The 25,564-nt window shown below is 38.2% G+C and overlaps 2 protein-coding genes across 15 annotated transcripts in view; one reads left to right on the forward strand and one right to left on the reverse strand.

The window, feature by feature from the left end:
• Window positions 1-1,094: 1,094 nt before the first annotated feature.
• On the reverse strand, window positions 1,095-17,231 carry ZCRB1 (zinc finger CCHC-type and RNA binding motif containing 1). 2 transcript variants are annotated; one of them, XM_041735759.1, is made up of 8 exons: window positions 17,049-17,231; window positions 15,679-15,764; window positions 13,235-13,263; window positions 6,406-6,517; window positions 5,954-6,061; window positions 2,618-2,730; window positions 2,446-2,521; window positions 1,095-1,651 (listed from the first exon to the last, which is right to left on the reverse strand). In XM_041735759.1, exons 2-8 carry the CDS (start codon window positions 15,760-15,762, stop codon window positions 1,520-1,522), a joined length of 654 nt encoding a protein of 217 aa, XP_041591693.1. In that variant the 5' UTR covers window positions 15,763-15,764; window positions 17,049-17,231; the 3' UTR covers window positions 1,095-1,519. The 2 variants fall into 2 exon arrangements, with proteins under 2 accessions (XP_041591693.1, XP_041591694.1); XM_041735760.1 differs by lacking the exon at window positions 13,235-13,263.
• Window positions 17,085-25,564, forward strand: part of PPHLN1 (periphilin 1) — a 140,149-nt gene continuing 131,669 nt past the window's right edge. For 7 of the 13 annotated variants that reach the window (XM_041735744.1, XM_041735752.1, XM_041735751.1 and 4 more), the window contains exons 1-2: window positions 17,285-17,357; window positions 19,845-19,914. Coding sequence is in view for 2 of the 13 variants with exons in the window: in XM_041735746.1 (XP_041591680.1) it covers window position 19,914 (1 nt within the window). In the remaining 11 variants the exon portion in view is untranslated. Of the gene's footprint in view, window positions 17,358-19,844; window positions 19,946-25,564 lie in introns of all 13 variants that reach the window. The other 6 variants (XM_041735750.1, XM_041735756.1, XM_041735747.1 and 3 more) reach the window with 5 other exon arrangements.

Here is a 25,564-nt window from a genome sequence, read left to right on the forward strand (position 1 = left end):
TCTGGTTCAAACAATGGAACATATTTAATACTTATTGTTAAGCTACCCTTTAGCAATTAGCCAGTTTACACTACTACAGGTATTGTCCTCTTCATGACCACTATTTTTTTTATAAATAGGTAAAAAATGTTTTGCTAGTTGTGACAGATTCTTTAGTAATATTAAAGAATATTTTCATTTAGTTTTTATTTTCTACATATTGTTTATGTCACTAGCCCACTTTCTGTTGTTTTAAGGTAGTCATATAAACTTAACCTATATTTTGTTGTGAACTTACCCATTTTTTCTTTCTTTTAAAATCTGATGAATTAATGAGTAGAACAAAAAGTAGAGTCCAGCATTCAATTGTTTAATCTGGTTTCCTCACTGAACTCACTGCCTTTGTAGTTTTCAAAGGGGAAATATTTTTATTGCTTTTAGTAATTAAAAAACATTCAAACAATATAGAAATATACAAAGTAGAAAATTAAAGGCTCTATAATCCCATTGCCATATAACCATCTGCAGAAGATATAGAAAATCATAAGTAGAAATATAATAAAGGAAAAAAATGAGGCAATTCTTAACTCTACAAAAATGTAATCTCAGCACATTCATTGACTCAGAGGTAGGCAGTATTTACATGGTCATAAAAGAAAAACAATAAATATGGATTTAACCAAAAATTTTATTTTTTTTATTTTTATTATTATTTTTTTTAACCAAAAATTTTAACATAGCCATATTGAGAAGATGGAGGAGGGTAGGGGTAGGAGAGTGAAAAATCTCCCCTTTCCCCTTTATGAATTAAGTGGCAGAAATATATGTTTTTCCTATAGCAATATATATGTACAAATGAAAAGAAACAGCTAAAAAAGTTATTAACTTCTGGTGACTGGAACTTGGTGCCAAAGTTGCACCAGACGAATGATCGATGTTTGGGTATAAGCCTTTGAAAGCTACTTTACTTTGTATTTTATGGGTAATTATGATGTATCCAGGTTGGGATAAAGCTAAAAGAAATAAGATGGCAAAACACCCACATTTAAAAACAAAATTCTCTTGAAAATTTTATTAACATTTAACAACAATAAATCAGTTAGCATTTTCCAGTCTTCATGAAGTTTTTGTCCTAAAGATGAAATTTATTTCAAATGTCTTCATGTAAACCAATCAGACACGAATAAACTTTTATAATGAGCTTCTCAAACATACCTTTTTAATATCTTTTATCTTGGGATGACAACAGCAATACTATGATAGTATTAAGATTTCTTTTTAATTCAAGTGAACTGGTTTTAAGATTAACGGTTACTAGCAAATCTTGATCTTTATTACTCTGCTCAGGCAAGATAGAAACATGATACTTTTAAATTATTTTCAATTTCTTATGAACCTACTTTATAGTAAAAAAATTATTTGGTACTAAGTAAGTGTTCTTTATGCTCAAATTCTAAAATTAGTCTTTAGTCCCAACTGAACTTCGAACTCTAAGATTTAAAAAAAAATGTTTAATGATATTTACATATTAAATATAATTTTAATCACTCAGTTCTTCCTCATCACTGAAATATGTGCTTTTCTTTATCCTTGGGCGTCTTGAATCATCTGATGTTGAGGGACCCCCTGAACTGGGTTTCCATTTTTTTTGTTCTTCTTCAATTTTGGCTTGCTGTAATGTGATTCAGAAAACAAACAAAACCAGGAATCTGTTTAATATTATTTACAGTGCGTTGATTCAAAACATGGCAAAAACACACCATAAATACCAATACATTCCCCTCCAGCCCATACAGACAATTTTCTACTTCATCAGGACACTCCTCTTAATCCCTCACCCCCCCCCCAACTTGTGTCCCAGTTTCACTGTTACTCAACATTACTCTAGGCAACATCTACTAATTAACAGGTACAAGAAATGATGCCGACTTGCCATTTATGTTGGAAGTGGGAATGTTATATAAAATACGTTAGTTAAATAAAAGGAAAAGGAAGTTAATGTATGTGTTTGTACTTTATCGACTACAAACATTAAAATAACTTTATAGAAAATTAGGAGATTACATGGCCTTTTTCAAAAATCTTTCATATACTTGTATTAGGATCTTTAATGGCCAAATATAGGATTTTGGCTTTGTTTTAAAGTGAAGTTTCAGTTAGAACATATCTTTTGATTTAATAAGATCTCTGTTTGGCTAAATTCACTTTAATCAAATATTTCTGTTCAATTCCATAATGAAATCAATTTAACATATTAAAAATGTTGTAGGGCTCTTAAAATTAGAAAGAGCCAATGGGATTTTTCTATTACACTGCTCTAAAGACCTTAGAGAAACAGCCTGTCTCCTAAAATGGTAAAGAGGAGAGACCAAGATTAACATGAGATGATCAATAAAGTAATAAGCAAGAAATAGACGACGACTAACCCAAAGCAACTATGGCATTATTAAAAGAACTGTTTAATACCTGGAAAGCTATTGCCTGACTAAGACTGTCAAGAGCAGGATCTTCCCCTTCATCTTCACTTTCTTCTACTTCTTCACTAAATTATTAAAAAAAAAAATCAGAATGTACTTGAGCAATAGGGAAAAGGCACAAACAATACAATAATCTATTTACTAAGAGTAGATATACATACATTTCTTCTTCTGGCTCAGGAATTTTCTTTTTTTTCTTTTTCTCTTTTTTCTTTGGAGGTTCTCGTTCTCCAAGCATATTTTTAGGACAGGCATAACTTAAGTGTCCACTTTCCTTTTGTTTCATGTTAAAAAAGGAAAGAAAAAAAGCTGTGTTTGTTGTGTTATTAACAGAGACTTGCCTGGTCCCTAAGGCTGAAGGTTTTAGAACTTAAAAAAAGAATACTGTCACAGTGGGAATATACATGAAGAAAAAAATAACAAAACCTATTACTTTGATATTTAAAAGAAAGAGATTATGATATTATAACCCCCAATAAGCTACCTTAACAATAGGGAATATTTCTGTAGTTTCACTAAGAACAAAAGTATTCTTCCTTCAAACATTTTATGTATTTTTTTATATAAATATTTTTTATTGAAGTTCGATTTGCCAACATATAGTGCAACACCCAGTGCCTTCAAACATTTTAAATCTCAAGATTCCGGTATAAAACAATTCTAAATTTAAATGGACCACCCATGTTAAATGTAAACATTTTAAGTTATTATTTGACAAGATAGGGACAAAACTTTCCTGTTAACTTTTAACATGTTATTATTTATTTATTTTTAAAGATTTTATTTGTTTATTTATGAGAGACACAGGCAGAGGGAAAAGCAGGCTCCATGCAGGGAGCCCAACACAGGACTTGATTTAGGGTCTCCAGGATCACTCCCTGGGCCAGAGATGGCGCTAACCCGCTGAGCCACCCAGGCTGCCCTATGATGTTGCTTAACATCATTTTAAAAACAAACGGACTCTCTCCCTCTCAAATAAATAAATCTTTTTTTTTTTTTTTAAATAAAAAAAAAGGAAGGTGCTTGGGTGGCACAGTTGGTTAAGCATCTAACTCTTGGTTTTGGCTCAGGTTATATCTCAGGGTCGTAAGATCAAGCCTCTTGTTGGGCTCCATGCTCAGCACGGAGTCTGCTTAAGATACACTCTCCCTTCCTTTCTACCCCCCTTTTCTCTCTCAAATAAATAGATCTTTTTTAAAAAAGTAAAATTTAAAGTCTTCCTCACTTTTCTTATTAATTTCATTTTCTTCCTTTCATATCTAGATTATACCTGCACTGTCCATTTATGGTAGCCACTAACTGTAATTCTCTTGTGACTACTGAGAAATTGTCTGAATTGATATGCACTGTAAGGGTGAAATACATCCTGGATTTTAGGACAAGAAGAAAAAAAGAATGTAAAATACCTTAATTTTTGAAAATATTAATTACATGTTCTAATTATAATACTTTGGATATATACTGGGTTATGATAACAAAAGATATTATTAATTTTTGCCTGTTTCTTTTTTTTAATTTGGCTACTAGACTAATTAGAATTATACTTATGGCTGGACTAGTCATAAATTATAATGAGCCATAACACGGTTCAGTTGTAAAACATGAGACAATGAACTATAATCTGAACATTAGCTCATTAAATACACTGAAGAATAATATGTAAGAGTAAGGGTGTGGGGAGAGACTGAACTAGGATTAGACAATAGAAGAGAAAAATAATCACGTTTTTCAAGTATATTTTAGAAAGTATCAGACCGCGATACTGGGGACATGGTTGAACCTAAGAGATGTTAATGTTAATGAACTGCTAAGCGAATGCACTTACACAGCATTTTCCAAACTGCTTTTGGAATAATGTCAACATATTTCATATATAAAAATAGTTTTACAATGAAGTAACTTAAGGGAAAACCAGGCTAAATAAATGCAAACATATTTTGGGGATGGTAGGAATTTAAACATATAAAAATGTATAAAGTATAACAAATTTATGGATCCATAAACTAAAACTGCAGATTAATAGATACATCCAAGATTTCTTAGATAATGTTATTTACTGTGAATATGAGAATACATACTAATCTATCTGACCATAATTACTCCTCCATTCCCTTTTTTTTTTTAAAGATTTTATTTATTCATGAGAGACACAGAGAGAGAGAGAGAGAGAGAGAGAGAGAGAGAGAGAGAGAGAGGCAGAGACACAGGCAGAGGGAGAAGCAGGCTCCATGCAGGGAGCCCGAAGCGGGACTTGATTGCGGGTCTCCAGGATCACGCCCTGGGCCAAAGGTGGCGCTAAACCGCTGAGCCACCCAGGGATCCCCTCCTTTTTTTTTTTTTTTTTTTTTTTAAACAAAACTTAGAACTCTGGAACACAGTTTTTCTTTTCTTTTTTTTTTTTAAATAAGGCTCTAAACCCTTTATTTTTAATTTTTTTTATTTTTAAGATTTTATTTATTCATAGAGATGCAGAGAGAGAGAGAGGCAGAGACACAGGCAGAGGGAGAAGCAGGCTCCATGCAGGGAGCCCAACGCGGGACTCGATTCCGGGTCTCCAGGATCTCGCCCTGGGCTGCAGGCGGCGCTAAACCGCTGAGCCACCGGGGCTGCCCTGGAACACAGTTTCTAAACCGTTATCTTAAGGAGTGTTAGAATCACAGGAATTGACAGAATGCACCATCCATCTACCCGTCTGTTTATAGATCGTTTCAGGGAGTAAGAGGTAGAGGGTGGCAGTGAAGGAAATGACCCCATTTCTTTGTATCTTCTATTTGATTTTGTAGCCAGTAAAATGTCTCTTAGAATCCTCTCCCCAGCTCCTCTTAATACCTTTTGACCCTGTTTTCTAAGTACTTTATAGAGGCATGTTGGAAACTGACAAAAGCGAGTCTCAGACTGATGGTTCTTTTGATACCATAATGATTAAGGGCCTTGGGCAAAACTGGTCAGTGGCTATATATTTTTCCTAATCACCAAAAGTTTAAACTGGTAATGATAAAGTGTAAGAACCAGGTTAAGAAAATTTGGGGATAGTTCAGTTACAAACATTAGCAGTATTAACAGAAAAAAAGATAGCTTTTAAAACACATTATCCTAACCAGGATAAGTCGATCATATAATGTTTATGTTGAACTGTGATGCTTAAACATAGGCAGACTGTTACAGGCATGAGCAATACCCCATTAACCCGAAAATTTATGGGTCACTAAATCTTCCAAGATAATAATTAATTAGTCTAGTCCTTTTTAGGTTAATCGTTTTCAAAGATTTAGAAACTGGAGACAACACTCTATATTAGCTAACTCAGGTTATCTTTACATACTACATTTCAATGGCGTTTACTTAGAGGAGTTGAGAGTCCCAAAGTAAAACAACTTTTATAATCTGGTTTTAGCCAGCCAGAAGTTTTAGAGAGCACAAATAAAACGCTGATGTGAAAAATTATTTAGTTTCCAAATAAACGATGGAAAATTACATTAAGTTTTAGGTATACTTACCCCACATTCATAACACTTAGATTTATCAAAGTAGTTTCGTCTTCGGATAAACTCAGCCGCTCTTCCATTGTCAATAGCAATGCTTGCTTTTATCACTCTACCAAATAACTAAACCAGAGAAAAATGTATAAATGCAGAAGGATGTATTTCATTGAAACAAAACTACAGTTAACTAGATTCCATTTCCTTAAACTTTCAATTTCATTTTATTTTAGATTACTTTAGCAATTGCCTCGTCAGGTAGGACAAATCACACCCTGTAGAATAGATTCTTATTCCTGAGGTTCTGTCAGTGTTTTGGGAACCAATATAGTTTTGATCTCTTTTAAGTTAAATACCCTCAAAGTCTACTGATATCCATGACTTGATAATCCACTGCATCCCCACATTTTTGGCCTGGATAAGCACAAAGGCTTTTGAATTAAAAATCTCGTTGGGAATGAATAGCTTACCTGTTTGTTGTTTATTGCCCTGGTACAGTTTAGCGCAGAGTCTTTATCCAAAAATAAAATAAATGCAACCCCTTTACTCTTCCTGGTATCTTTATCTTTCATTATAGTAACCCTTAAAGCATAAACAAATAGCCAGTTAAAAATGAGGCAGGAATAAATAAAACAGATGTTAATAAATACTTGGAAAATTCAAGTGTTCCCAAAAAGGTTAGCAAAACATTTATAGAATAAGAGAAATCAATACAGTTGACAAATCAACTATTTCTTCAAAGTCATGGGATATCAAGAAGAATGGAAATGAGAAAATGTGATACTAATTTAACAAAAGTGAGCACAGCTATGATAGGAGTACGTGAAAAATCAAACATTAATCAGAGGTTGAAGGATGAAGTAAAGAGATTACAAAGACAACAAAATCTTGAAGAGTAAATGTAAGTCCTCTTTTCCACTAATGTCCTCACTCTGCAGAAAAAAACAAAACTGAGGTATTCTTTTCTACACAAAAAGTAAAATGATTTACTTTTTTTCCTAGACTTTATTTTTTTTTTTTAAACAAACAAATCCTACCTTCCAAGACAGAAACCCCCATGTGGGACCACCCCATTGCCATGTCTATCTGCTCTTGTTTCCTTGTTTTTTTTTTTTTAATTCTTTTTTTTTTTATTTATGATAGTCACACAGAGAGAGAGAGGCAGAGACACAGGCAGAGGGAGAAGCAGGCTCCATGCACCGGGAGCCCGACGTGGGATTCGATCCCGGGTCTCCAGGATCGCGCCCTGGGCCAAAGGCAGGCGCCAAACCGCTGCGCCACCCAGGGATCCCTTTCCTAGACGTTAGAATCTAAATATATTCTTAATATTCTCTTTGTAAAGTTTTAACTTAAATTCCAGTTAGTTAACATACAGTGTAGTATTAGTTTCAGGTGTACAATATAGTGATTCGGCAGTTTCATACAATACCTGGTGTTCATCACAGCAAGTGCACTCCTTAATCCTTATCACCTATAAGAATCTCTAGTTCTGTGTTTCTTACTCATATCATCCAAGGTACCTAAGTGATAGGGATGATGATAATAGCACAGAGCCTATTCTTTCTCTTCACCCCTTATACATCCCTTGTCCTTGTGACGCTTGCTCATCATACGTCATTAAATGTAGTTTAAAAATCAATGTTTGACAGGGCTCGTCAGAGAAATGGTTGATTCCAAGGCTGGGATAGGGTAGGTACGTGATTAACTTGGAACATCTTTAAAAAAAATGATGGTGTATGGCACAGGAGTACAGAAGCCAGCTTAAAGAAGTTCTCATTAGCCAAATCTAGGACAATTTGAGAACCAAAATAATTAAATACAATAATGTATTATAAACCACAGAAAGAAGTAGGAATTGTAAGTCCGTATCATTAATAAATAAATGGGGGTAAAGGGGTGGTTTTTGCTTACAAAAGAATGTCAAGGAAAGTGCTAGAGTTGGAAAATCACCATTTGCAAACAATCATAGTAAAATTGGATCAGGCAAGATGATGATTTGTTGACGAACAAATACTACATCTAAAATGAAATCTAAAAAAAATAAAAATAAAAAATAAAATAAAATGAAATCTTTGGGCGCCTGGGTGACTTAGTTGGTTAAGTGTCTGACTCTTGATTTTGGCTCAGGTCATGATCTCAGGGCTGTCAGATGACCCTGCACTGGGCTCTGCACTGGGTGTGGAGCCTGCTTAAGATTCTCTCTCTTCCTCTTCCCTGCTCCCTTCTCCCTCTGCTCTCACTCTAAAAATAAATAAGTAAATCTTTTAAATAAAAGGAAAATTTTTTTTGTATAAAATGAAATTCTTATGTGGAATAAGATATTTACATTGTCTTAAAAGTGTTTCTCACCATTTATTACTTTCAAAGGGGAAAAAGTATATAGTAGAGAAATTGGTCAACACGTTGACTGGTAATGAGGGAAACGTGGACACTGTATGAATCCAGACATGAAACCCTCAGAATACAACATCACCAAATACAGTCACCAGCCAAGAGTACATAAAACCCCAATGTAATCAAGAGGCAATATTAAGAAAACACAAAATGGGGGGGGGGAGGGGGAAGGAGGGGAGGGGGAAGGAGAGCTACATTCTTTATAAGGGTTCCAGATTAAAGGGGGCTAAAAAGATAGGATATTTAAAATCAATACCTAACTCTAGACTGTACTAGAGGGGAAAAATTCTATATGGGACATTATTAGGTCAGCTGACAAAACTGGAACATGAATGATTGATTCAATAAAAGTATTTTATCAATATAAATTTATGAATTTGATAACCACACTGTGATTATGTAATACACAACCCTATTTTTAGGAAATACATACTAAAGTATTGCCTATTGAAGGGCAATGATGTTTGTAGCTTACCCTCAAATAATTCACAAAAACAAACTGTGTGTGTATACAAATACATACATATACACGTGTATACACACACACAAACACGCATGAGGAGAGGACACATGATAAAGTAAATGGGGTAAATGTTACCAACAGGTGAATATGGGTAAAGGATATTTTGATGTTCTTTACTATTTCTGCAACTTTTTCTAAATTTGCAGTTATTTTCAAATAGTAAAAAAAAAAAAAGACAACATTCAAGACAAAGCATAATTTTCTAAAACCTGAATTAACAGGAAAACAGACAAGAGGACACAAGTAAACATATTTTAACATATTTCACATTAAAATTTATCTTAATTGGAGTTAGATATAGGTACTTAAATAATCACTGTAATTAAACTGGTAAAAAGATGCTACTATATTAAGAAAAGGGATAACTTTTCTCATTCAAAAAGGAAACATAAGTTGAAATAATTTATGGGAAAATGGGCAACATAGTTTAGTTTCTTAGAAGACTGAACCTGTTTATTCATTGGGCTTAGTTCCAGGAAGGAAGCACTTGACAAACTTGTTTAGAGTCACCACAGTTGAGAATATGAAGGAAAGTTTTCAACCAATTTTCAAAGAAATGTGAATCATTACTTTAACTTTTTGAATTTCAGTGATATTTGTGAAGGTCAGTCAAAGTCATCAATCATTTTATTTCTAAAGTACTATTTCAGAAGTGTTAGCTTTCTAACCTCATTCTCAATTAATGATGTCTCTTATCTTTTTTTCATTACCACAGCTTTTCTTGTCCACAATGGCACTGTTGTTCCAACAGTGTATTCTTACTTGTTCCCCTGATGTTAATGCTCTCATGCTACTGAGAGAGTCTCTATTTATGGAGTAAATAAAATCATGTCACTCTTCTCAAAAATCTTTGGTTCTTCAATTTGCCTATTCTTTGGTCTTGAACCAATATCCTTTATGACTTGGGTCCCTCTTCCCTCATCTTTCAGTACTTCTCACTCTCAAACTCTGAGGTCTAGCAACAACTACTCAATGTTCATGAAGCATGGTCTGTACTTCTCCAAATTGGTGCCTCCATTCAACATGGCCTCAATCTTCTTTCAATTCTTAATCTTTGCCCATCAAAACTTTACCCATTCTTCAGAGCTCAGAACATGTCAGTTCTCTAACATCTTCAACAGGAAATAACTTCTCTTCTTTTCTGCTAGTCTCTACTGAAATCTGTTTATGTATAAATAATACCTCATCTGACCATTTTAATATAAATTCCTTTAAGGTTGCCTCTGTAATCTCTATTATGCCTAGCTCAGTATGTTAAAACAAAGAGACAGATACAGATGGGAAACTGGCTTCTCAAAAAAGTGAATCTATTTGTTTGTTTATGTAATCAGTCACTCCATTAGCCTCAAGCCCAGGCACTGAGCACTGATAATTAAAGTTTTTACCTTTTTTTTTTTTTTTACCTGCAGAAAAAAGCTTAGAGTCTAGAGATAAAGAGACCTATAAACCAATGACAATACACGACTTTGATAGAAACATCTTCTATGGTAACCGAAAACATAATTACACCAGAGATTTGTAAGTACAAATCTAGGATGACTCCCAAGTCTCTGGTAGGGGATGTACTCATTTAAAGACATAATCTGAAACAGACACTATTCTGGGAAACCTGAGTGTCATACAGAACACCCCTTTCTCATTCACACAACCCTTACATACAAAGTACATCATTAAGTATTATCCATTTTAAAGCCTACTGATCATCTGACCATCTCTCAAATCTGTCCTGGGTCTACTTCTCTACCTATACCATCTTAGTGTACATTTCGCCCCAGGCTATGATGATAGCTTTTTGACTGGTCTGCCAGCATCCACCCTTGTTTGCCTCTAATCTAATCTCTACACTGAAACCAGAATAAGCTTCTAAAAATTCAAGTCATGTTCTTCCCTCATTTAAAATTCTATAGCAGTGAATTCCCGGTATTCTTAGGATGAAAATCAAATATCTTGTAACATGGCCAAGCAGCAAGATTAGGAAACTGCTTCTGTTTCTAGACCCATTTTGTGCTTGCTTTCTCTTGTTTATTCATCTCTAGTTATACTGGCCTTCTGTTTCTTGATTTCACCTTATCTTCTCTTGCCCCAGGGCCTTTGCACAAGCTATCCCCTCTACCTAAAATGTTCTTCCCATTCTTTTTTTTTTTTTTTTTTTTTTAAATTTTATTTATTTATTTATGATAGTCACAGAGAGAGAGAGAGAGAGAGAGGCAGAGACATAGGCAGAGGGAGAAGCAGGCTCCATGCACTGGGAGCCCGACGTGGGATTCGATCCCGGGTCTCCAGGATCGCGCCCTGGGCCAAAGGCAGGCGCCAAACCGCTGCGCCACCCAGGGATCCCCTTCCCATTCTTTTTACCTACTTAACTCTTACTTAGCCTTTAGGTTTCAATTCAGAGGATACTGATTTAGGTAAGCCTATTCTGACTATCCAGACTAGATCATGTCTTCCCTGTTTATTTTTTATTTTTATTTTTTTTTAATTTTTATTTATTTATTTATGATAGTCACAGAGAGAGAGAGAGAGAGAGAGAGGCAGAGACACAGGCAGAGGGAGAAGCAGGCTCCATGCACTGGGAGCCTGATGCGGGATTCGATCCCGGGTCTCCAGGATCGCGCCCTGGGCCAAAGGCAGGCGCCAAACCGCTGCGCCACCCAGGGATCCCGTCTTCCCTGTTTAAAGGTGCTTATTGTTGGCCCAGGGGATCAAAAAAGATTGGGAGGCACCAACAAAATGGCGGCAGACCCTCCATCTTGTCACCCTCGCCTCAGGACTTTCCTGCCACTAGCAGAGGCCACCCAAGGACACATCATCATGGGAAAACAGGACCTATGCAGGAAACAGAAACCGAACCTTACCTAGCCCCATACCATATACAGACACAAGCAGCTATCACCCTATACCGGCGCCACCCTATCCTTCCCTATAAAAACCTTCCTGTATTATCCTCACCCACAACCTCCCCAGTCTTACTCCCTTGGGGGCCCTGGAACCTGGCTCCGAGAGCACTTCCATTAAAAAGCTTGCCTCAACCCACCTTTGCCTTGGCCTATTTCATTTCACTATCAACCGGATCAAACCTGACACAATCTTGTCTTTCACTTTATAGCATTCTTGTGATTTATACTTATATGTTTGTATGGAAATTAATTCAGAGATTCTGACAGATGAGAAAAACCAAGAAAGGGTAATGGTATGATTAAGGGAGCAGGCTCTGAAATCAAACTGTTGGATTTCAAATCTTGTCACCACTAACTGCAATATATTTAAGTTTAATGTGTGGTTTAGTTTTGTTATTTATAATATTAGGATAATAATAGTATTTTACCTTAAAAGGTAGTTGTGAGAAGTTAATGAAGTAATACATGTAAGATTAGAATGACACCTAGCATATTTATGTGCCTATTGTTACATATCATTATTAGTGCTTTGATGGGTAATAATGACTGTTCAAAATTCTGAAGACCCAAAAATTTACCTAGAAGCATTTTTGGTGATTTTCTTACCATTTATCCAAAGCTAGAAAAAATCCTGACTGGCCAAGATAAATATGCTCTAAATTCTTAGGATTATAAATACAATTTAAAACTTATGCCAGAATATATATTGGTTATAAGATAGTTAGAAAGGCAATAATACCTTGCTTTTACTTCTTTGCCCCATAATATAGGTCCATGATTGATTTAAAATAGCAAATTAAATATAAGAAGTTCCTTTTATCCTTTCGTTAACTCTCAGCCCCAAATGATATCAACCCTACCATTTCTGTATGTTTCCAGTCTTTCCAAAGATCTCTAAATCTTCTATGAAAGGAGAATGTTTTCTATTTATCAGCACTTTGCATAAGCACTTTGCATGTTATATGCATCATAACATTTGTTTTTTTACATTCTCTTTACTTGACAAATGAAATCCACTTATGATATACTTGATAACACACCTTCTAATAACCAAAGTATGTATCTAATCAGAACCTTTAATTTATGTTTTATATTGGATAGCAGAGTCGGTTTTAGTTCTTAGTAATATGGTAAGAATTTATTTAAATAAATTATGGTATATAAAGGCATATCATGAAATTAGATATGAGGATGTATCTTTCAAGTACATGGTGTTTATGGTATAATGTCAGTTAAAAAAAGACAAAATTGCAAAAAAAAAAAAAAAAGACAAAATTGCATGTATAGAATTGAGTCTTTAAAAAAAATTGTCTATACATGTTTATATATTCAGAAAAATGACCGACAAAAATGTTAACAGTAGTATTTTTCTTTGTTATATCAAATATATGTTTTATTGAAAAATAATAAAATCTTTGAAAGAATGGAGAAGTAAATTCAGATAAACTTTTAAATGAGGTTTCAAAACTTGATATGAATACTTACTTTACAACTTTGCCATATTTGGAAAATATCTGAAACAAAAGATCACATCATAATTTACAACTTAATTTTAAATCATAAGAAACATTAAATTTTCAGGTTGTATAAACTGACCACATTCTTTGTTAAAGCTTGTGAAAAATTTTAGCCTTTATTCCTTAAAGCAGGCCTAGAAGATATATATATATGTATATATATATATATATATATATATTTTTTTTTTAGTGACTAGAATATTCATATCTTTGTTATTGGAGTCATAGGTATCTGCCCCAATTTCTAAATTTCTAACAAAAGAATGTAAACAGAGGGAAAAAATCCCACTCCTTATGTGTGGTAGATTGAAGGCATATACACTGTACAGCTGCTGTTCCTGTGGTATATCCATGGCAATTATCAACCCAACCCCACCACGGCCCCAGAGAAACCACATGCTTCAAGTATCAGTATTGTGGAATGTCATTATTCCTAGCCAACTCCATCAAGTGATCACTGTTTCAGAAGACAGATCCTTAGACCACTTATAAAACAAAAAAGCTTCTGTAATAAAATCCATTCCCATCAGTCTCCCTTCTTCTGTCTACCCTTAATACATTGGTGGTTCTTTATAGCTGGCCCTATCTTCCCTTTTACTTCTAAATCTTCAACCTAAGTAATCTCATCTATTTTTGTTTCCAGCCACTACCTATATGCTAGTTGTTTATGTCTTAGGAAGGTCATTCAGAAATATTAATATACATAATAAAAAATTGAGTTTTATGATTAGGTAGTGTAATGCTGGAATGTAGTATAACTCGACAGCAATGTTAGCAACACTGAATCTTGAACCCCAAGAGTCTTCTGTGTAACACCTTCTAATGGCTTCTCATTCATATTCTTTACTATCTATCTTTGTAGGCCCCACAAGGCACCTGTGTGTAGGCCTGCCTCCCTCTGACTGCCCTTCCTCTTTTCTCCACTTGATTTACTCTGTGTCTGACATGCTTTTCCCCCAGACATGTACAGAGGTATCTCTTACTTCCTTTAGGTCTTTATTCAAAAGTTGCCTTCTCGGGGATCCCTGGGTGGCGCAGCGGTTTGGCGCCTGCCTTTGGCCCAGGGCGCGATCCTGGAGACCCGGGATCGAATCCCACATCGGGCTCCCGGTGCATGGAGCCTGCTTCTCTCTCTGCCTGTGTCTCTGCCTCTCTCTCTCTCTCTGTGACTATCATAAATAAATAAAAATTAAAAAAAAAAAAAAAAGTTGCCTTCTCAATAAGGGCTTTAGACAGCTCATGTAAAATTTTACCTCCATTCCCAACCTGACACTTAATAACCTCCTTTATTTTTTCTCCTTAGCATCTAGCATCTTAGCGTTAATATTCAAAAAAGCTGGCTTTTTTTATATGTCACATTGTTTTATCTTGCTATGTGATGAATGCCAAGATGGATTTTCATCTTTTTGTTCACTGATGTGTTCCTAGTACCTCTAAGAGTGCTCAGCATATGGTAGGTGTTCAATAAATACAGACATCTCTATTTTGATACAAAGAAAGAAGCTGAAGTTCATTTTCTCTGGTTCTTCTGTGAGACTCAGGCTATCTCAATTAAGTAATTAATCAAATACTATGTGTCACCTATGCAGCATCCTGAATTTGACATCTACCCAAAGAAGCAGAGAGAAGGGGGCACACTTGGAAGGAAGGATTCATGTCATTCCTTCCAGTTCCTCTCAACCACTCATCTGCAGGACAGGGGCAGCAGGAAATTTTGTTCTCTGTAAGGTAAAAGGGTGAAAGATGTTATATTGCCCCCCTCCCCCTTATCCCTATCCTGAATTGAAAACATTAAACGTTAAGTTTCTGCCATATGTATAAATTAAAATATTCTTTCAGAATTTGAGGGTTACTTAGTAAAGGGATTTGTTTGCTTTTATCAGCCCTTTCCTCCAAAACCCCTACCCTACCAGTTTATAAAAAACCAAGCAAGCAGGAAAAATCAGCCCATCACAAGTTTTTCTTCGTATAACTTCATTATGCTAGCTGTGTCTTCTGTGTTTATAAAGAATTTGCTATTCTCTATGAAAGCACTGTAAACTCTTTTTGGATATTACAAAACTGTCTTTTTCTTTTTAAACTTATGTTTGCAATAGAGGTTTGTTGTTTTTTTTTTTTTTAAAGATTTTATTTATCTATTCATGAGAAACAGAGAGAGAGAGGGAGAGACACAGGCGGAGGGAGAAGCAGGCTCCATGCAGGGAGCCGGACTGTGGGACTTGATCCCAGGTCTCCAGGATCATTCCCTGAGCCGAAGGCGGCGCTAAACCGCTGAGCCACCCAGGCTACTCACAATGGAGGTTTTTGCTATCGATGGCTCAATTAAGAATTTTGCCAGAGTACTGTTTGCTTAAGATACATCTGTACCTCAAATAGAGAATTCAGTAGACAACTGTACTAAAAGCTACTTACCCGGTATAAGTCATTGTTGGTCAAGGAAAAGGGCAAGTTGGATACATACACTGTGCTTTTACTTGGGGCCAATCCACCACTCATTTCTAAAAAGGAAAACAAACCCAGAAGCAATTTAAACGAGATATATTTCATTCCAAGCAAAACCAATGTAGACAATCCTTAACTTAAATATGCCAGATTTAATACACCAAAGTCCTCACATTTTAGGATTAAAAACAATTACTCCAGCCGGGTGAATTAGGAAATTTCTTTCCCCCAGATATCACTTTAAAAAAGAGCTTTCTGGTCCTTCTTTCAAGTTGTCCTTAACCATTACAGTGCTGGATGATGGTATGAAGGAAGGCACAATTAGTTTTATTTATTTTATTTTTTTAGAATTAGTTTTAAACATGAATAAAAAATTCTGAGGCCTTGCTTAACCTTCCCTCAGGCTGGGAACAAAAAAGTGCTTCTGAAAACTTTTCATACCTTGCCTACCACATTAGGAAGAGCCTGCTAGCTCAGAAAGAACCTTAACCGCTCACTTTCACTCATGCTTTGGTTTGGGGTACTTTTGGGGTTGTTTTAATATTTTTTTTTCTTTGCAGTAGTGTTAAGAGAAAGTTCTAGCCTCTTTTTTTTTTTTTAGTGATGCAAAGTTCTTTCAAATCACCGATTTTGCATATTATTGGTAAATAACCAAGAGACATTCTACTATATGAATAGGATTCCTTCCATGCCTTGAAAGATACTGACCTGTGTGTGCCTTTTCGGTTCACAAACGTATAGTTTATAATTATTTTTTACAGCGTCTTTTACAAGGCAGGTTATCCGTGAAGGTTCTAGCGTACTCGACAAGGTTCACATTTCCATTTAAAAAGCTTGTGTGTGTGTGGGGGGGAATCCCTGAGTGGCTCAGCGGTTTAGCACCTGCCCTCAGCCCAGGGCGTGACCCTGGGGACCCGGGATCGAGTCCCGCGTCGGGCTCCCTGCGTGGAGCCTGCTTCTCCCTCTGCCTGTGTCTCTGCTTCTCTCTGTGTGTGTCTCTCACGAATAAAATCTTAAAAGAAAAAAAAAATAAAAAAAGCCTGTGTGGTGTGTATCTGAGGCGGGGGGTATGGGCCATCACGAACGGCGAGGTCTTGACTGAAAGACATGCCGATTCGCGGAGTAACCGGGAGACAGCTTGGGATGTTTCACGGGAATTTTTCACAGAACTTCAGCGCCTTAAAAGTTTCCCATGTGGGACTCTGCGTTAGCCGTGCGGGTGAGGACCGCGAGGGCGGGCAGCGTGACGCGGCCCGGAGCAGAAAGGGGGGCGGGGGCGGGGGGCAAACCGTTTTCGCCGCCGGGTCTGAGAGGAAGGCCGCAGCTGAGGAGGCGTTTACCTTCAGGTGGGGCGGGCCCGGGAGACTAGAGCGCGAGCCCTCGACCTCAGCTGGGGCTCAACCCGGACTCTTCCTCGTCCCCCGCCGGGGCCTCGGCATCACGGGTCCTGGGAGGGGTCAGCCGCGGGGGACTAGAAGGCAGCGACAGCAACGCCTCTTCCTGGCGGCCGCTCGACTCCGGCGGCGGAGGCGGGCCGAGGGCGGGCGCCTCCGCTGACGTCATCAGCGCGCGCGCCGGAAGTGCCCGCTCGGGAGCGGGGCGGCGAGCGGACGAGCGCACTCGCGGGGTCTCCCGGCGGCCCAGAGTCGGTGAGCGCGGTTTACCTTTCCTCCAGGTGCACGGGGCCGGGCGCGCGCGGGCTGCTGCGCCCGCGGGGAGCGGGCGGCGTTTTCCGTGGCGGGACCCGGGGTCTCCCTTTGCGTTCGAATCGTGCAGTCCTCCTGCTCTTGCGGTGCAGGCTGTGGGGACGCCGCGGAGTTTGGAATAAAGGAAACTGTTGAGTGTGAGGCGCGCAGGTTTGCTTCTCTGTGGCGCCTTTTGCAGAGGGAAGACCGAACTAGGGGTAACTTCAGAGACCCAAGGTCAGTTAGGAAGTCCTACATTTCAAGCCTGGGTCCGATGCACCAAGTTCAGCAGTGGGCACGTTGAGCGCCACCAAAAAAAAAAAAAAAAAAAAAGAAACAGGTTTTTTCCTTTTTCTTTCTTTCTTTCTTTTCTTTTTTTCGGGCGGATCTCTCAGTCTAGTCGGGGGAGACAAGGTCAACTTGGATTCCCAGAAGGACTCCTCTTGAGTTGGTCCGGACAGGTGTTGGAGCAGTTCGGCCCCTTTTCCCGTCCTGTAAACCTGTAATGGGCACACTCTGCTTTTTTTTTTTATTTTTTTATTTTTTTCTCTTAAGAGGAGGTAAACGGGCCCAGTGATTCCCACAGAAAAATGAGAGACTCGTGCCGAGGTGGTTTATACGCGCGGGCCCACCAGCACAACCCACGGAGCAGGCCTCTCATCCCAGCCTGGGAGCCTGGAGCCTGGGAGCCTGGGAGCCGGAGCCCCTCCTGGAGCCTGCACGAGCAATGCAGGTGGAAGCCGACGTCTCCTAGAGAGAAGGAAGCGCAGCCAGGACGCGGCTGAGCTTTGAGAGGCCCGAGTGCCTCCACATGCACCGGGGAACCTAGAGGCCCACCCCCAAAACTACCACGCTTCACATCCTCCTTAATTTTGGGTTATTACCGCCCAAGATGTAAGCCCCGTTGGTCTTCTGTGCTACACCCTCATCCCCCTGGCTGCTTCATAGTCCCTCTCTTTGATTTAGGCTATCACCGCTTCTCCCTCATTTTTTTTTTTTTAAGATTTTATTTACTCATTCATCACACACACACACACACACACACTCACTCACTCACTCACTCACTCACTCCTTGCATGAAGCCCGATGTGGGATTCGATCCCCCGTCTCCAGGATCACGCCCTGAGCTGAAGGTGGCGCTAAACCGCCAAGCCACCCGGGCTGCCCTCTCCCTCCTTTTCTTACACGTTTCACCCCTCAGCACAACAGCTGAGCTCTCTGAAGTCTCCAATCCCCTGCTTAACAAACTCTGACATAGGCTACCGCTGTAAGGGAAATTCTTTCATCTCCTGACCATTACTAACACTTGGCTTTTGCCTCTTGCCCTTCCCCCTGACGCTTTTCTCGGACACCTGCACTTCAGGCTAAGCGATGGCTCTACCTGTATTGAACTGATTTCACTTCTTCAAGAATATTTTTTCCTCCCTCTCCCGGATCTTTGTGGAGGTTCTTTTTTCTCTTTCTGGCATTGGATTGCTCTGACCTTTCTTCTCCCTCTTTGTGGATCATTCCCACCCCTATTAAGGGTCCCACTTTTCCTCTAACTTTCTGCGAGGGGCACTTCGTAAATTCCCCCAGAGTGAGTTAGGTAACCCTTGCTATGTTCTGAGTGCCCTCTATTTTCCTCCTCTTAGCACTTACCACGCAGTATGCTAATTGATTGCTGGTCTTTGCCTTTTGCACTGAGCGAGGCTGGGTGGGGGGGCGGGGCACACAGGCTATGATTTGTCTTTTAATTTTTGTAATTCCAGTGACCAATAGGCAGTCAGGTATTTTTTTTGGTTGCAACCGCTGCAGGTACAGTCTCCGACTAAAGCTGGGCAGTTGACATCATCTGACCTTAAAATGTAGGAACCTTTGGAAGGTGGTCAGCTGCTGCTTAGCTTATGCTGATTGTGGCTGTGTGAGAGTATGATTCCAGTCTTGCCAGAGCAGGTAGTTTTTTTTTTCGATAACAGTTGGAAATACTGTTTTGGAAAGTGCTATCTCGCAGTTTTTAAGTGTTGTCAGTAGAATAACATCTTATTACCCCAAACAAAACAAACAAAAAATCTAAAGAACCCTGGGCCACGTGTCATAGGTTTGGAATCTGTTTTAGTGTGGCAAGGCTTAGAATTGGGCTTTGTTGAGAATACTGGATTTTGAGCTTGGTCTTCATGGATGGTTTGAAGTTGGAAGAGCGAATAAAAAGAGGTCCTCTGGTTTTGGAGATGCATCAAACAACTTTAGAGTGGTGTGTGTTACTTTGTGGCACGGTGAGGAGGTCCACATGCATGATCTTTCTGGAGAGAATAGGAGTTTGGGTGAGAGGATAGAATAGGTTGTGCAGAAGGCAGAGGAGTTTGGATTTGTTACAGTTCATTGGTGTGAAACAATTTGGATTCTTGATCAGAGAAACCTCAGATATGGATGATGTATTAGCAAAGTTAACTGAGTATCCTTTTTTTAAAGGTGGAATGGAGAGGAGAGCTGAGACTGGAAGGCTGAGCAGTTAAGATTGTGACCTTTATCCAGATGTGAAGTAAGATTTCGATTTGTAAACATATATATAGGTGAATATCTGGTATTTTTGTCTACTTTTATAATTTCAGTTAATTGATCACTTGCATTGAACAATCAAGAATCCCCTAAGTATTTTTAATACAGTACAGTGGGGTTTATATTAGAGGTATTGTTAAAGCATTGAAAAGTCATTTATGAAACTAGTAGAGAATATGGTACTGTAAGTTAGTGATTATGAAGCAATCAGTTGTTTCCTTTCCCTTAAGGGTCTTTCTCCTTTAATCCGTTTTGTATCTGCCAGGTAAATCTGGAGTGACCTTTTCCCCCCACACCTTATTTCTAGACTTAAAAGCCTGCAGTGAGCTTCTTCTCTAGTTGCTTGTCTTTTTGTTTTTGTTGTTAGCATTTAATGCCTTTAAATGTGTTCTATATTTGCCTGTTAAGTTTGTGAAGCAATGTGATATGATGGAAACGGCTTAGGATTTAAAGTCATGCAGAACCTGAATGGTTTCAGGCTTTGGCTCTGAGTTTTTCAGAGCCTCTGTGCTTTATCTGGAATAAGAGAGATAATATCTACCAAAGGGGAGGAAATGAAAACTTGTTGAATTCCTGTGCAGGCTAACTTTCCATTCCTCTGCAATGCAAATCTTCCGTTCTGATCAGTTCCATCTTTCTCAGGCACATCTTCCATAATTCTTTTACCTTTCTTTGGATTCCACTATCATTCATCCACATTTAAATAATTTCTCAAGTCTCTATTTAAATTTTCTTGGGTTTCTTAGCTACCATATCCTACATTTATCTCACTGAGCATGGAATGGTGATTAATTTTAATAGATATTTTGCTTTATTTTGACCATTTTAATTGGCATCAGTTTTTTCATAGATCTTCAGGAGTTCTAGACTTCATTTTTAATTTAGTTGTCTGGAATTTTAAACATTTTCCAATAAAGAATAGTATTATCTAGCTTCTAGGTTGAAGTCAGTCCGTAAAAGCTTCTTGCTTCAATTTAGGATGTCTGTAATATGTTTACCTTGCTTTAAGGTCAATGGATCTCATACTGAGCTCAAGGAGATGAGTTTAAGATTTATTTATTTATTTGAGTTTAAGATTTTTAAAAAATATTTTATTTATTTATTCATGAGAGAGACACACACACAGAGAGAGAGAGAGAGGCAGAGACACAGGCAGAGGGAGAAGCAGGCTCCATGCAGGGAGCCTGATGTGGGACTCGATCCTGGGACCCCAGGATCACACCCTGGGCCGAAGGCAGGCGCTAAACCGCTGAGCCACCCAGGCGTCCCAGTTTAAGATTTTTTTAAAAAAGATTTTGAGAGAGAGAGAATGAGAGAGCATGAGCAGGGGAAGGGACAGAGGGAAAAGCAGGCTGAACAGGGAACCCGCCTTGGGGCTCCATCCCAGGACCTGGGATCATGATTTGAGCTGAAGGCAGACACTTAACTGACTGAGCTACCCAGGTGCCCAAGTTTAAGATTTTTAAAAAAGCATTCCACCCCAGGCCAATTATACAGGGGCTTCAGAGAATGAGGCCCAAGCATTTGTATTTTTAAAGCTCTTCAGATGATTTTAAAGTGCAACCGAAACACTGCTTTAGGGGATAGAGCTAAAGGATTCTCACTGATAACCTTCTCAAAAATGAAGTGGCATTAATGTCATGAGAAATGTGGTAGGAGCCATAATCTTTTTTTTTTTTTTTAATTTTACTTTTTTTTAAAGTAATCTCTGCATGCTATGTGGGGCTCAGACTCATAACCCTGAGATCAAGAATCCCATGCTCCACAGAGTGAGCCATCTAGGAGCCACAGGAGCTATAAGTTAATAGTGCTTATTACAAGTTTTTTGAATACAGATTGGCCCAACTCTCCATAAGCTTTCATAAGCTGAATGGCATTAACGAAAGAGTCAACACTCTGTAAAAGCAAAAATCTTTGGATTTCTTTTGGTTGGTGAAAACAGGTATTGAAATAGTTCTTTCATAAAAGTGAAGTAGCATAAGGTGAATTTTCAGGTAGTGAGGGGAGACCTATAATTAAAAGGTACAAATCAATATTTAGGTTCCCCAGAATGGCTCATGTGGTGGTCATATGAATAGGTCTATTTGGCCAATATTTAATAAGTACCTTTAACTTGTTAAGCAATGGGAGTAAGAGAGGTACACAGTCATTGCCTTTGTGGTGGTGTTTAGTTTGGGAGAAGTAGAAAAAAAGTAAATTGCATGTGATGTTATTTATATAGTACTATTATAGCAGGGTGCTTTAAGAAACCCAGAGAAAGAACAACTTTGTTCTTTGTAGAGAATATAAGAAAAGCTGATATTTAAGTTGGATCCTGAAGGAAGAGTAGAGGGTGAAAGGCAGATAAGATATAGTAGTTTGAGGAAAAGTATGCTACACTGTTGGAGAAATGGTGTGGGTGAAGCTGGAAAGGCAAAAGCAAGGTCATAAATAAGCCTTTATAAGGTTAAGGATGAATCTTCATTCTTCAGTATTTGAGGAACCACTGAGATTTTTAAATCAGGTGTCTTATCAGAGTGAACATTCTGGCTACAATTTGTAGGGTGAGAAGCAGGGAGACCAAGTGTTTTACTACTGAGGAGTCCAATAGCTAGACGAGGAGCATCTGATATTTACATAGTGAGGTGATAGAAATAACTGGATTTAATAAATAGATATGAAAAGTTTTGAGTCTTTGTATGATTCAGGCTTCTCATTTGGGCTATTGGGTACCTGGTGGTGTCATTGACTAAAGTGGGGAAGACAGGAGATAAAACAGGCTTCTGAGAAATATGAAGAACTTTTGGCATGTTGAGTTGCAGATGTCTGTGAGCTGTCCTCTTGAACAGTCAGGATAGAAGTAGAGATGTGGCAGTCATTTATCTAAAGGAACATATTACCAGCATTAATAAACTGACTCTATGAACTTTGAGCACGGAGTGTTCAAGTTGTGCAAATTGTCCTAGGTGCTTATTAATCAATGAAGAACATAGAGATCCCTGTTTTCATATAGTTCATATACTTAGTAGTGAGGGACCAATAATACGCATCAAATATAAGTTATATAGTATCTTAGATGATTAGTGCTATGAAAAGAATAGCAAAGTTTAGGGGGATCTTGTAGATAGGTTACATTAAGAAGGTAGTATTGAAGGACAAAGAAGTTAACTGTGCAGATTCCTGGAGAAAAGTATTCTAGGTGGGGAATTGCCGATGCAAATAAATGCCTAATGCTCATTCAGAGTATGATGTCATATGTGACTTTGCTATTCACTAACCTTGGTTCACTATCAGAATAGTTACTGATGAAAATAGTGAAAGGAATGTGTTTGGAGAGGAGGAAAAGCTATTTTATTCTGCTTTGTTGTTTTTCTTTCTTTCTTTTTTTAAAAAGATGTTATTTATTTATTCATGAGAGACACACAGAGAGAGAGGCAGAGACACAGGCAGAAGGAGAAGCAGGCTCCATTCAGGAGCCTGCATGTGGGACTAATGCAGTCCTGATGTGGGACTCGATTCCTGGTCTTCAGGATCAGGCCCTGGGCTGAAAGCAGCGCTAAACCGCTGAGCCACCCGGGCTGCCCAGTTTTGTTGTTGTTTTTAAAAAGATTTTATTTTATTTGAGAGACAGCAGGTGAGCACAAGTGGGAGGAGGAGCAGAGGGAGAAGCAGACTTCCTGCCAAGCAGGGAGCCCGATGAGGGGCCTGATCCTAGGACCTGATCCTAGGACCTGATCATGACTTGAGCTGAAGGCAGTTGCTTAACTGACTGAGCCACAGGGTCCCTGTTGTGTGTGTGTGTGTTTTTCTTTTTTTTTTTATCCTGAGTGTATTTACTACTGGAAGCTGAAAAGAGAGCAGTGTGCAGTTAGTTATTCTTCAGTCTAAGCTGCTACTATAACCAGTTTGGGTAAGGTAAAAAAAATATATCTATTGCCTTGCCTGTGGATTCCAGGTGTGAATGGTTTGACAGAAGGATATTGCCTGCGACTTCCTGTTTTCTCAATTTCTAGGCTACTCTCACTGAGAATACCAGCCCTCCCTATTCTCTTAGCCGGCAGCTAAGTCAACATAATAATGGTTGGCTCTCTGGAGTGCTCAAAGAAAGGCTTACTTCTTTATGGATTTAATATACTATGGTGGTATATTAAACATATTCTCTAATGAATATGGCATAAGAGAATGCAAGTTAGTTTTATGATCTTGAACTAGTTATTAGCAAACTTCTAAATGAAGCCTACATTCTTTTTTAAGATTTTATTTATTTATTCATGAGAAACAGAGGGAGAGAGAGAGGCAGAGACACAGGCAGAGAGAGAAGCAGGCTCCATGCAGGGAGCCTGACGTGGGACTAGATCCCGGGTCTCCAGGATCACACCATGGGCTGAAGGCAGCACTAAACCGCTGAGCCACCAGAGCTGCCCTGAAGCCTACATTCTGTATAGTGAATTCTGATTCTGTTCTCTCCCTAATTGTAGTGTAGAGGGTCCTTCCATTTTTCAGTTTTGTTCTTCAGTTTTCATATCCTTTTGGATCAGAACACTTTACTGGAGTACTACTGAGACTCCACTAATGAGAGATTAGTGATTACCTGGTAAGTAACACAATCACTTTAGTGAGAGAGCATCTTTGCTTAAGTTTTGCTGATTTGGCGCTAGTTGTGGGATGGGTCAGTTTCTGAAGTCTGGATGATGTCATAACCAACATGTGCTGCTAATCAGAAGGTTGCTGAAAAGATTATCTTTTCCCATTTCTCTTGTCTGAATTCAAGATCCAGTTTAAGGCTTACCTTCTTTATAGTCCAATATTCTTTCTTTTCGTTTGTATGTAATCCTCAAACTGTGTCTTCTGTTTTCTTTTACTAAGAGTACAAGGTTGCATATGGAATATTCTATTTATACTCCTGTTTCCCTAAGTATATAGATTTCTTAAGGATGAAAGATGTTTAATAATTTGACATGGACCTTACTGGTACGGTTTGATATTAAAAAAATTTTTTTTTGGTGGATGCTAATTATTTGCTCCACCAAGTTCTATTTAGTCTTATTAAAATGTCAATATCTTTTTGAGTTTTTTTGTTTTTGTTTTTGTGGGCAGGGGGATGGGCTAAAGGGTGATAGGTATTAAGGAAGGCACTTGCTATGATGAGCACCAGGTGTCATATGTAGGTGATGAATCGCAAAATCCTACACATGAAACCAACATTACACTATATGTTAACTAACTGGAATTTAAATAAAAATTCGGATTAAAAAGAATAATCAAGAAAAAAGAAAGAGTGCCCTATCAGTGAGCAATACCACTATTATATATTTTTTAGTCTTATATTGTGTTTACTATTTTTATATTCTTTATTCTGAAAATACATAGTAATTTATTTTTTTAATTTTGTTTTTAAAGAGAGAGAGCACATATATGCATGGGCACAGAGTTGGGGGAGGATCAGAGGGAGAGGGAGAGAATCCAAGCAGGCTCTCTGGCAGGGAACCCAACTCTCCATCCTAGGACCTTGAGATCATGACTTGAGCTAAAATCAAAAGTTGGAAACTCAACCGACTGACTCACACAGGCACCCCTTAAGAGTAATTTAGTTAACAATAAAGCATTTTATTCTGATACTGCCGTTTTGTAAAAAGAATAGAGGTATGGTAAAA

Source organism: Vulpes lagopus, chromosome 21 (assembly GCF_018345385.1).
Source record: "Vulpes lagopus strain Blue_001 chromosome 21, ASM1834538v1, whole genome shotgun sequence".
NCBI classification, from domain to species: Eukaryota; Metazoa; Chordata; class Mammalia; order Carnivora; family Canidae; genus Vulpes; species Vulpes lagopus.